Raw genomic sequence first — 13,448 nt, forward strand, 5'->3', positions numbered from 1 at the left:
TTTTTAATGAAAAATTATGATTAGTGTGTTTTAATTTTTATGCAGTGATGTGTGAAAAAGTATTGTAAAATATATATATATTGTTAGGATTCATAAATACAAAACAAGCTGTTATAAACAATGAACGGTAACAATGTGGAAACATTTTACTATGATTTTTAACATTCTGAACCAGTCACAAACTCCAAAACAAAAACAATGTACTAACACTGCCAAAGAAAAACTCACCAACAAGAATTAATTAAAAATAAAATGTTTAACATTGTTTATCGATTAATTAGCAATTCATCATAGTCTTCATAAGGTCAGAAACATACAGAATATAATTATTGAAAACAAATAGTCCCGCTAAATATCATAGATGTAATACTAGGATGCTTAAAAAAAGCTAGGGGATATTAATGTGCAGGCATTTTAAATATTTGTCTGACTTTCTGCTCTGCTATTTGAGTGGAATTGTTAACTTGTTCATTTCATACAGATTTGATGTCGGCACATTAGTAGTGCACAGCATAATTTCAGAATCAAAAGTGAGTTATAAAATGTCGACATTAAGTGCATTTGGGTGTGCATCAATATGACAAGTGCCAGATTCCAAAATGACTCCCGATCACGCCAAGGATGAAGTATAACTTCGGTCTGGCAAAAAGCCGCATTTTAAATGTGCTCAGTTTGGATATCCTGTGCGTGTTTTATACTTTGTATGATTTTTTAACGTTAGTAGAAAGTTTACGCTCCTGTCTGCAATCCCCTAACATTAAAAATTAGCTGCCCAAAGGAAGCAATACTCCGTGCATGAGTCCCAGCAGGTGTAGACTCAGCTGTATTGATCTCAATGCAATCCAAAGTGATGCCCATTCATCAGTAGTATAACTCGGGTCTTCCGACTGTGCACCACAGATATCAGTCTGAAACCAGTAGGTGCAGTATAACTGCAGTCTAAAACATATTGACAAGGGTGTCAAAAGGTCAATTTAAATAGTTTGCATGTGTACTTACACAAAGTTACAATAACAAATAAATCTGAATATATCCTCAGTGCAATATAAAGATGTTTATACAACAGCAGATAACCAATACCATCACACAGCAATGGGACACACAGCAAGTGAGCAAGTCGGTGCGGCTTAATGTGTTATTACGAATCCTCCAGTACACCTGCAAATCAAAAATAACATGTCTGACAAGATTCTGAAATATTCCGATCTTTACAAGATTTTTTTTATTGTGATAATTTAAAAAAAATTGGTTTTAAATCTCACTAAGCAAATGTTACCTTATAATGTTGTGCCAATGTTTGTACTTTTATTTAAGAGATGCTGTTCCTCAAATTCCTATATAGTATTAACCAAAGGCCTCGGAAACTATGGACCTAGGGCAAACAGACCGAAATCTGAATCCATACACTGTAATGTTAAATTGATCATTTCATATACCGAAAGACACAGCAAAAGCTACACAAATGTTTCCAGAGCAGAGAATGATTTTTGTAAAGTGTTGCAAACACACACAAACAATGCAGAACTTTCACACCGGTACAATATTAATTAAAAACACGTAATCACGACACAACATAAAATACCCACAAGCGGAGGATAAGATAGTTGTGTCTGGCACACGCAGGTGTGCATATATCATTGTCACCCTGGACTGTGTGAGTGTAGCGTTGTGGTAGAACCGCCAGGTGACGCTGTCCAACCAGGGTACAGAGTTCTAACCATGACTGAGCAGAAACCTGTCAGACTCCTTAAACGATTTCAACTTCACGCAATCTCGATTGTTTTCTAAAAAAAAAGCTATGCACAAGTTTTGAATAGGTGGTTATGCTAAAAAGAAGCAAGCAATGAAAAACATTGAACATTCGGCTACCTTGCTGAGAAAAAAAAATGAACGGAAATGTCAGATTTTCCAACACTAACCTATCTGAATTAACATAGCCTCTGGAACCATTATTTGAATTTTAAATATTGAGCTATTCCTTCATCCAAGATGTCTGTGGATGATCTAAATGCACATGTTGCTTGAAGTTTGCGTAAGTTATTTCTCTATAAATCGCTGCGGTTCTTTGTATGTTTCTGGTGCCCTAATAAATGCTTAATAGCACAAAAGCTTTCTCTGGAGCAGTTTATAGTCTGCTGGTACTGATTGCTGAAATGACTGAAAATGGTTTCAAACCATTTGCGTTTCAACTAAATTGGACCATTATAAATAATTAGTGCAGATCGGTTTGATGCATTTGCTGAAAGGAGACGTAAATTTATATTGTTTTGCTTCCAAGTATCCACTTTAATTTAATTTTTGGGGAGATGTTTCTTGACGATGCTAATGTCTGGCCAGAAGCATTGAAGTGAAAATTCGGGTCTTGCAAGTATCTGACTAAAAATTACAATTTATATTACAGTGTTTCAGTATAATCAAAACCTCAGGAATAACTGTCTATATATAGAAAAAGGCTTCCTGTGGATCGGAGTGTTTGTTTCAACACGCTTTACTTTAACTGGAAACACGAACTAATAAGAAATGTTACTTTATAAGGTTGAACAATCAGAAAAAAAATATTTCATTTATGTTAGTCTGTGTTCCAGATACTTCGTTATTCATTTAAAATTGTTTGGCGTTGGCTAAGGAAACTTGGTGATTGTTGTAAGGTACCAGAAGTTTGTAATTGAAAACTTTGGATCGAAAAACGCGCGCGTTCGAAAGTTTGACCTTGATATTGAAAACAAAAATAGACCAAAAAAACCGACGCGCTACTTCTTCATTTTTATAATTCACGTTACACAATGCGCGAATTTCTTATCAAACTTATTGGGGGGACTTTTGAATACCACGCGTATTCGCATGTTCTCTGCTGTAGTAAATTGCAACAATTAGCTCGGAGATTCGAAGGCTTGGATTGTATTAATTGATCAAAATGTGTGACGATCCATTGCTCCCTCCTCCTCCCCCCTCCCCAACACACAACCCCACTTCTGGGACTGTAAAACCACAGGGAATTGCTGGTTCAACCGTCTGAATAAAGGAAAGGCTAAATCAAAAATACTAAACTTTGCGGGTAGTCTCAAGAAATCACAAAACACAGAAACTTATATTTTTGAAAAATTAGCAGTATTAGTTACAGATGAGAATTAGGGCTGTTTCTGAGCCTATTTCGCCGGTCTTCGTGACCGTGCCAAGTCTCTTTGGGTCAACATGCCCAGCACCGCCATCAGGAACCGGCAACAATTGCTCTGTGTGTCTTATACAGTGAATACGCCACGCAAGTGACTTTCAGCAAAATACTCACCCACCCCCCGAACCTCGCTCAATGGAAACAACCTTACAGTTTTCGAAATTATCTGTCGGCAGTCTTAATGAAAGGTTTGTCAGGATACTGCAAAAAACCCACTTCGGTTAACAAGTCGTTCGGACTGTATAATTGTAAATGATATTCTAGTGAAATCTGAAGCTGTGTATTTACGTTAAAAAAAGTATACGCAGCTTTAAATCTATATCACCGCTGCTGTCTAAAGTAATTTTCATAACAGGACGATTTCAAAGTGCTTGTGTTAGTTGACCTCTCGAGAAGAAAGGCTGTAAATTGTTCGCAAGTCGGGAGTTTACTTGTTGATGGACAACAGGTTGACCCAAAGGGCAACAGTGATCTCAGCGCTGCCTTGATCTGTGAGCTGTGATCTGCAACCTTTGGTCTCAAATCAGATAAGAAACCGTTTACTTTCTACTACCTCTCTGCCCTTCTCTATATACACCTTGTATTACAATATAATGAGCTTTAAATTCGATTGAAAGTGTGCTGTGTAACAAAACACAGCTTTCACAATTTAACCTGCTCAAATAATAATATATATATGAAAAATAATTGCAGCAAAATGATTTAAAATAGAGATGTTGCTTTAAAATACATTCAAAACCAATGAAAATGTGATCGACGTTTTATACTCCCGACAGAAATGAAAACCGTCAGGAAACGGTATATTCCAATGGGATGGTGGAACAATAATTACAGACACCACAAAGATTGTCATACAGGCAAAACTGTTTAGAACCCGACCTGGCCTTTGACTGGTTCACAGTGGGACTCTGAGATGGAAACAAAAGACAAAACGGTGAAATAGATATGTTTTACTGTTATCGCCACTCTTATTGTAATGAGCCGTATGCATAAATGCAGCCGGGAGAGAAGGTTGCTTTTCCAGCATACTGTATTTGAATACTGACTTGCACCGTGGCCCTGGACAGTGCAACTTTACCATCAGAAAAATAGAAGCACAACTATGAGTGGGACCGATAATAAATTTAAATTGGTCCCGATCGAGTTTATAACTTTTATGTGAGATCTTTCTGTAAATTTCCTTAATTTATGGTGACACGAACTGTATGTAATTATAACTGAGCCTCCAAAGGCCAAATCCCATCGCTACTGGTTAATTGGTAATTACTAAGGCAGCAGCTTTATCTAAACGGCACAATAAGTATTGTAATGGCTGGGAATAGCTCTTTGAATCTTTTACAACCGGAGTTAACGATATTCAAATAACTTCCTTGGACTGTTTCAGTGAAAACCCAGGCCTTTGAAATCTTCCACATACATACATAAAGCTTTTGAAATTAACAGAAGCCCTTTGATATGAATGGTTGCAATGCAGTCTGGTCACTTGAGATTGCTCTTAGGCCGTTTAACATACAAATGCCTCCTGTTAATGCACACAATGCCTAGAGCAAATTAAAAGGAAAAGACTGTTTGTAAAGTAAGTCTAACTCTCAGCAAAAAATACAACATCATGTTTTAACTGGAATGTCAAAATAAGCTGAAACAGTAGTTGTTCTGACGAATCTTTCTCTCACCATTTAACTCGACGAGGCTGTATTAAGATTTTTTTTGTCAGCCTAAACCACAACACTTAACTTATAAGGAATGAAGTTAGAGCAATATCTTTTAAATGCAGAAATTTCTGTTGAATTTATTTGTTTTTTTTTAGTTCTGTCAATCCATATTGCAGGACTCTTCCCACAGCTAATTGGAAATGTACTTTATAAAAGTACATTGCCTCCTCTTTGAATTGCGATCATTCTTGTAACATTTAAATCGTATTTTTTAATATTATACATTTCATTGCAATAATACATTGTGCACTTATAAACTAGAGGGGTACAAATATCACTAGAGACAAAATGGTCCTGAAGAGACGAGTAGGTGCTTGCAAAAGCTACTTCGCATCTTAACAAAAAAAACTGTTGAATGATCTTTCGTAAAATAGTACCTAAAACAGCGTTTGACCGTTGAAGTTTGCTGTACATATATTACTTTATTTTGGTACACATATTTCAGATACAATTAATTCCATGTCTGTGCCGAGATACAAAGAAAATGTTTTAAATACAGCCTAAGGACAGTCTCTCGAATAGAGAGAACTTAACATTTCAAAAGTGCACAGAACACGAGAGAGTTCAGAAACCTATAGTACTCGTTGCGTCTTTCGAACTGTTAATAACGCTGGGTTATTCTAATAGGTGCACCTATTTGTATTTTTACAAGTTTGTTTTCATAAAGTGGTTTGTTTAAGAATTATAGATTATATGTCCAGTTTATATGAAAGTTTAAATACTTTTCTATTTAAAAAAAAAGTCAAATACACGCAGACAAGCGGTCAGATCTACTCCAGGCTTTATTCTATATTTTGGGGTCTGCTGCAAACCCACTTGTTACGAAATATATGCGAAATTTGTTTTTCAATGATCTGACTGCCAGTATATGCAAACAAGTAGATACATGCTCCATTAAATAAAATAAAAAGCCATTCAACATTTACCAAACATCGTCTGCTTCATTCTTTAAGATTTTTTTTCACAAATCCAAAATAAAAAGAAAAGATCTCAAAGTGCGTCCTGGATACGCCTCAAGATATATAAGTTCAGAAAATCGCAAGGAATTCTCCAGCAACATATCACTGTTACTTTCTTGACAACAACCAAAAAACCCTTAAATTTACCCTTATATATGTTCAAATATTTTTTCAGAAGAATTTACAGGAAAATACTATACAAAATCGTCTCCTGGACAAATAACGTCTCACACCTAGATACTGGTGGAGTAATTATTTAATAATTAACTATTCTTAATCATGTCCCCAGTTTTACAAAGCCTTGCAGATATTTTACAAAGTTGCTGTTATCCTTTTCATTCTCACTACACAGCGCCGTCGATCGTATTTGAAATCAATTCGTCACTTTATTTTTTTGACACGAAAAGTATAAGTACCTTAATATACATGTTCAAATACTTGTCGAAGAATTTACAGGCGAAAAATACTATACATACAAATCGTCTCTTGGACAAGCAGAATTTGCACTCGTAGCTACAAGTGTTGGAGCTTCTTCAGGTAGTTAAGGACAAAAAGAAACTGAATAAGTCTCGCCCTGTGAATATGTTACTATTGTGCGTTTTATTGGATAAAAGGTATTTGGAAAATCGGTACACCTTAGAGAAATCTTCGCATCTACAGAAGCAAAGACACTCGATTTACAAAGAACTTTTTTTTTTAAAGTAACGAAAGGAATTACCGGGATTGCAGAGGTGAAAACATACACTGCAGTTTTTAAGAACTCAAAGGTTTTGTAATCCAGCCGCAAGAGAAGACTTTGGATTCCAAAGAAAACTTAAAATTGTTTTGAGCTGATGCAAAGATTTCTCTAAACTCTATTGCACCGGGTTGAAGCAGAGTAACAGTGTAAGGCGGGTAAACTGCAATAGCAAGAATATGTATTTCTACCTGAACGAATAAATCAGGTGGAGGACCTCGTGGAATTTATGCAAGTTTGATTTTTTTTGTCCTGAGCTACCTGGTCTATGCTAGCAAAGCAGATTTGGGTGCAATTTTGTTGATTTTTTTTAAGCTCCCCTTTTTTTTTACTTACACGTAAATCTCTTCTTTTTAAGTTTAAAGCATACTTTTTTGTTTGTTCCTTGAAAGCGCCCTCACTCTAGGCCGTTATTATGGCCGTTGAGCGCGGCTGCCGAGCCGCCCTGGGTTGCTGCCTGTAGCAGGTCCGGGGAGTGGCAGCGTGGGGTGCCGGGGGCGCTGTGCTCGCTGTCGGTGTCGCTGCCTTTCTTGCTGCCGTTGCCCCCGGCTCCTCCGGACCCTCCGCCGACTCCCCCGCCTCCGACCCCGGTGGCCTGGTGTGTTTTGACGTGCTTGCTCAGGTGATCGCTGCGCATGAAACGCTTGTTGCAGACGGGGCAGGCGAACCGTTTCTCTCCGGTGTGGGTGCGGAGATGGCGCTGCAGCTCGTCGGAGCGGGTGAAGCGCTTGCCGCAGAAGAGCCAGTTGCACACGAAAGGTCTCTCGCCCGTGTGCCAGCGCAGGTGGGCTTTCAGGTGCGACGTCTTGCCGTAGACTTTGCCGCAACCCGGGATGTGGCAGCTATGCAGCCCTTTCCTCCTCAGGCTGGCTCCGGCTGGCCCCAGTCGCTCAGCCTCCTGGCAGTTGGGGCAATCGCAGGTCGCCCGTCCCGAGTAGCGCCTGGCCGAGGACCGCGGAGACCCGCCCAGGGTAGCCGGGCTGCCCAGCATGGAATTGGCGGCCAGCGGCGAAGGAGCCGAGTCCTGGTAAGAGGGCGGTAAAACGGGCTTGAAGCCATCCTGGGTGATCAGATGTTGGCTGGTGGTCAGGAGGTGAGAAGATGCCCCGTTGATGCCGGCTGTGCTGAAAGCCGAATGGCTGAGACCTGAATAGTCCGAGTTGTAGCCGCCCAGAGGGGAATGGAGAGAAGGCTGGAGCCCGCTAGAGTGTAAGGAGGACTGCAGGGCCCCGTTGGGGTTCTGAACGTCAATCCAACCTGCTGTTCCCGGGTGGACATCCCACCAAGTCGATGCGCTGCTCCCCACGTCCCCTGCTATCCCGGGATGGGACGGTTTGAACCAGGACTCGTACGGATGTGCCATCCCAACTCGCGGGTAGATGCCTTGCAAACTGTTTTGCAGAGTGTCCACTGTGGTATGAACTTTGGAGATGAAGACCGGTTGGGCAGTGTCCTGGGAGCTGCTGGAGACTGGAGACTGAAAGACCGAATACTCGTTCCCAAAGGGCGACGTGGAAGAGGTGTTGGAGGTGAGGGAGAAGGCGCTGCTTCCCGATGAACAGTTGACACTGAATGAGTCTGACAGTCCTGCCCCGTTCCTGGAGCCTGAGACCCCAAAGCCGGAAAGGCTAGAGCCGCTGTTGCAACTGGAAGCTGATCTTTTCCAAGGATGGAATCCTTTTCCAAAAGACGTGTTGTCCGACAGAGAAGGAGACGGGCTGGGGCTGCCGATTTTATTACATGTAGCAGCCAACATTGCCAGAGGAGTTGATCCTAGCCTCGGTTCTTCCTGCAAAGAGAGGACAAACAAAAAATGCATACAGTTGCAATAAGCCCAGTTGGATACTAGCACATTAACACAGCAACTGATTTTACAGCCAGCTTACACTGGCACATTTAAAGTAGCACTGTTAATTTAAATATTCTTAAGTCCTTTAAATAAGAAGCAAAACTGGCAGTAAATGTGTTACGAAAACTTGCAGCTGTGAAACTCAGCAGTGCATTATTAGCTTTTACAGTATTTTCTTTGGTCTTTTAACATTATGCAACTTCAAGAAAAGAAACATAGAATTGGGCCTCACCCAACTCCACAAACTGTAACAAAAATAACATAACTAACATACCTGTAGAACCTGGAGGATCGTAAGAATAAATCAGAAGGCAATTTAAAATTTCACAGGTAACTGCTGAAATGTAAAAAAAGGCCTCCCTTCTGTCTCTCCGTGAGATCGCGCTTAGAGGAAGTTCGTGCAAATGCCCTTAGAGCGGTGCCAAACTAAAATGTGACTCGGCCCTTCTTTTACCTCTTGCTTTTAAAAAACTCAACAGGAGACTGATAGCCCTGCCGTGACTGGGACTTTTTAACCACCTCGATCCGACAATAAAGAGCTAATTAAACCAGCAAGAAAATCCTTAGACTCACCCCCAGAAGTGAAGTTGCCATCACAAAAAACTGCCCTCCTCAGAGGATCTCTTTTTTATTTATTTATAAATCAGAGCACTTTTTTTTAGAGGTGTGCAATACAATGATCAGTTCCGCCCATTCAACCACAATTGTAGCGCCTCTCGCCTTTGAAGTACCGCTAAGCCGCCGCCAGCCAATCAGCTTCGCCGCTTTCGTGACACAACGCATTGTGACGTCACCCAACACGCTCTTCCACTCAGCTCCTCTAGAAAAAAATGACACGAGAGCTTAGGGCTGTGGGCTAAATTAGAGATTTTATTCAAAACGCGTCTCTTGTTTTGTTTTAAAGGTTGCCTCGTCCTATATCTCAGCCACCAACACCTGAAGCTGTGAAATACAGGCAGTCCTTTATTCAACTACCTTAATTCTTAAATTAATGCTATGTCAAGTATTTTGTAATACTTATCGCGATTTACATACATAATGTGCGTGTGTGTAAATTGAACGTAAAACAGAATGCTTGTCTTTCCAGTGATCAGATTATTCTATACCTTAAATAAATATGATTTGAAGCAATTGCCCTCAGTTAAACCACTTGCTTGTTTGTAGTATGTTCCAATGCTTGATCGGTTGGGTTAGTTTTTTTTTGTTTTAAATCCTTTGATACTTCCGTATTTAGCTAAAAAAAAGTTTAGCTGGAGCGGCAGCATAATTTCAAAGGGCCATGAATCTGTTCTCAGCCTGAACTGAACCCCGTTTGAAAGAATCTCCCTTCTCTCGAAAAATTGGTGGAAGTCAAGTTTCACGGAAGTAATTGTTCCTTTAATTGGATCTCCTTGTTTTGACTCGCTTTGCCAGTTTTTCCACCACCTATTAAAACTAAAGTACAAAACAGGTATCGTGTTAAGGATTTTGAACGAAACCAATTCCGCCATTGAAGTTTGTCTGCTGTACATACACCCCTGCTGATTATTCGTCCATAAATAAAAATCAAAAGACTATATGAAAGGAGGCGAAAGAAGTAGTGATACCCAGGTTAGACAAACTGCATTCAATCTGTAAAACGCAAACGTTTCCCAGAAATGAGTTTGTAGTTTGTTTTTACGGTGCGATTTCATTTCTGCTTCAATATTTAATATATAAATCTTTCAAAGGAAACTCTATTAAGCCTTTGTTGAAACGATCGTGTTCATGAAAATTAATGCCGTGTTTATTTGAGCTTGCTGATGGTGATGATTTTAGCATGTTGAGAAGGCGTGACTGGACAGCCCAGGAGGAGGAAGGGGTGGGGAAAGGAGGGTACTTCGTTTAACAAATAAAAGAATTAACTTTGCCTTACCGACCTCTTTAATGATATATATATATATTAATAACGGCTATAATTGATATCTCCCCAAAATGGGCATCGTTCGATATTTTACTTCTCTCTTTCATGCTACTGTTAATTATCTTCTTTGGTCAAATATATATGGTTCAAGCTTGTTTGAGAACAACTGACAAATACATGGGTAAACGACGTGCTTACCTTTCAGAAACAGCAAGCAAACCAGCAATAAAGGAGACTCTGAATCCGCCTTTTTAACTCAGAAAAACATCAACACAAGCTGTCCTAAAACAGATCAGCGAAAAATATGTAAAACATGAGAAAAAAATGTGGGTGCAAGCTACTGCCAAAGAATAGAACGGAGTGCAGTAAATCAGTGTGACAAACCAGCAGAGACGGAACTACAGCGTTTAGTGTTTTTTTTAGAAAAGAGTCGTTAAAACATTGTTCCTCGTCGAAGCTATTGATTGTGATCGATTTTTGGTGAACTATTTCATTGTTTTTAAATGTTTCCTTAACTACTAACATTATATGTATCTGTACCTTTTAACAAGTTCTCAATCGCATAAAACTCTAAACTTTATATCATAAGTGTGCCAATTCATTATACTTTTTTAATTAAAATTACAGCTTTACATATTCAGTCATCATGGGAAATAAATGGTTAAAACCTTCGTCTTTTAAAGCACGCAGGTACAATAAAAAGTTACATAATTACAACGAGTATTCACGTGGATGTTAAGATACAAATATAAACTTCTTAAACTTCAATAAAGAACTGCAAATAAACTTATTGAAGCCATACATGTGCACACACAATCGAACTACAGCATTAAAGACACCAGTTATTACCCTCGTACATGTATTCTGTTGAACCTTTTGCTATTAGATTTATTTAAAAAATTCACAGTTTCAAATATTCACAAATTATATTTTTAAAAAGTGCACTTAATACGTATGTGCATGTTTGCAGCCATGTTTCCCCTCAAAACTATGCTGAACTCTTATATGCTTAGCAAAAGTTTGCAGTGTTGTAGATTTATTAATTTGCCCCTGGAGTGCCGGCGGTTTGAACTTCATTTAACTTATTTCACCTCTACAGTCAAATATCTCCCAGTGCTACCTCTCTACACACAACAAAAAGACAAAGGGCAGGGCAAAAGGCGCATAGCCGAATTGTGTTTAACATTCAAAATAATCAGAAATATAGGACTGTAGTTAATGAAAAGCGAGGCCATTACATTTAAACAATTCCCCTCTAACGTTTTCACAGTTAACTTTACACGTAATTCGTACACTTGCACAATGTTTGCACGTCTGTTGCCTCTAATTAAGGAGTGATTGGGTATATTAGAACTTGAAATAATGTAGATATATTATTTTACTTTTTTTCTTATTTATTATCATATACACAGTATTAGTAACCCGAGTGATGTGCGTATTACTTTAAAAATATCGTCATGTATTTTATACATTTTCATTAAAGTTTTTTTTGCAGTATTTCTAGTAATAGTCCTATGCAAACTGATAACAACGGTTATAACCTGGGATTACTCTGTCTTATCCAATTGTAGTGACTGCAAATAATTCAGAAGAAAATACTTTCAAGCAGATTTTTTCAGTGTCAGAAGACAGACTTATCATTCCAGCAGAAGGCAAGTTCTCTCCTAATAAAGAAAGAATACATTAGCATTCTACATGCGCCTGCAGCATAAATTTCATTTGAATTTCAAATTTAATAAACCAGGAGGTTTTTAATCATCCCCGGTTTTATTTGTTTGATATTAACATGCTTATTGACCGGGTCTGTTGACCAGTTTGATCATTACAGGACAGCAAAAAGTTAATTAAAACGACCACAGCTCCTTAATCATATCATCTGTCTCATCCATGTCGGTTGCTTTATTACAGGCTATGATTGATAGTTGCACAGATTAATTTCTCTGTTTCTTCGATTTGGAGAACAGCTTTAGGTATCTAATTTACATCCTAAGATCAACCGGAGGCACATCTGGACGTATCTATTACTTGATTCTGTAACAGAAAATACGGAGACGTTCAAAAATCCACCGATCAGAGCCTTCTACCCTGGACGTTTTTCGCTGTCTCTGGGTAACCGCGACTGTTAGCGGAATTAAGTTTCTGCTCAGGTTCCGACATGATTTAGGCAAACGCCTGAATCAGGTTGTAATTAATGAGACTGGATCGGTGGATGGACGGTTTGTAAAACACTTCACGCCCGGGATATCAGTTATGAAGCTTGTAATAAATTTTGATCTGTTGACATCGCAATTATCCAGTACACATTGTCATATGTTTATCTTTGTACTTCCAAGGAGAATAAAACCACTTACTTATTGACCTCTCTCATATTTTGTTTCTTTTTCTCCGTATATCTATTTGTCCAAGGTTCCTGTCACTAGCCTCAGTTTCTTCCTTACTATTCCCTTTCCATCCTTTCCGTTTTCGCTTCTATCCCTCATTAACTCTCTCGATCCCACCCGCTCTTCAGCCTGATTCCCGTGTTGCCGTCTTGCTGTTGTTCATTTACACGCTTCTTCAGTTTCATCGATGCCCTTTTAATCTATATGTATTTTAATGTGATGTTTATCCTCGCGTCTTTCTCTCTCTTTTGCCTGTTTTCCATTCATCTGTCACCTCGCTGTCTCAGCCATCACTTTTTCTCTATAATTTTATTCTCACCAGCCATTTTTATCTCCATTCCCTTTTTGACTTTCCGATTCCCGTACATTTGTGTCATTACAGTTTATTTTCCCATATGTACCTTGCACATGTCTCGGACACCCTCTCCCTTTGATATCTACATTCGTCTTTGTCGTTATCGTTTCCATTTTTGTCTTCCTCGTTGTCTTTTCTCGGTTTGTATCTCTCGGCCTTTCTCTTATTTGAAAATTCACATAGCACTTGTGTGTGTGTGTTTGTGTGTGAGAGAGAGAGGGAGAGAGATACAAACGCGTGCACACATATTCTCTCTATCTCTCACCTTCTTTTCAACATTATCGATTAGGCATGTTTGAGTCCTGCCAGAAAAACACAGAGCTACCACAAGGAGATTATCAACCGTCCCCTCCAGACGTTTGACAATTGCAATCGCAGCTAGAGGAAGATAAATGTTACTTT

The 13,448-nt window shown here is 39.0% G+C and overlaps 1 protein-coding gene across 2 annotated transcripts; it reads right to left on the bottom strand.

Annotated features, from left to right (window-relative positions):
- Positions 1-5,648: 5,648 nt before the first annotated feature.
- Positions 5,649-9,259, bottom strand: LOC147117450 (transcription factor Sp8-like). Of its 2 annotated transcripts, none has more exons than XM_085988445.1 (2): positions 9,002-9,259; positions 5,649-8,368 (listed from the first exon to the last, which is right to left on the bottom strand). In XM_085988445.1, exons 1-2 carry the CDS (start codon positions 9,020-9,022, stop codon positions 6,977-6,979), a joined length of 1,413 nt encoding a protein of 470 aa, XP_085844571.1. In that variant the 5' UTR covers positions 9,023-9,259; the 3' UTR covers positions 5,649-6,976. The 2 variants fall into 2 exon arrangements, with proteins under 2 accessions (XP_085844571.1, XP_085844572.1); XM_085988446.1 differs by having other exon boundaries at positions 8,703-9,258.
- Positions 9,260-13,448: the final 4,189 nt, after the last annotated feature.

This window comes from Somniosus microcephalus, chromosome 5 (genome assembly GCF_052327205.1).
Source record: "Somniosus microcephalus isolate GS21.2 chromosome 5, FLI_Smic_1.0, whole genome shotgun sequence".
Lineage (NCBI taxonomy): Eukaryota > Metazoa > Chordata > Chondrichthyes > Squaliformes > Somniosidae > Somniosus > Somniosus microcephalus.

Coding starts and splice junctions, on each gene's coding strand:
- LOC147117450 (XM_085988445.1), bottom strand. CDS start 9,022: ATGGCAACTTCACTTCTGGGG. Junction 8,369..9,001: donor TGGCAACTTCACTTCTGGGG/GTGAGTCTAAGG, acceptor CTCTCTTTGCAG/GAAGAACCGAGGCTAGGATC.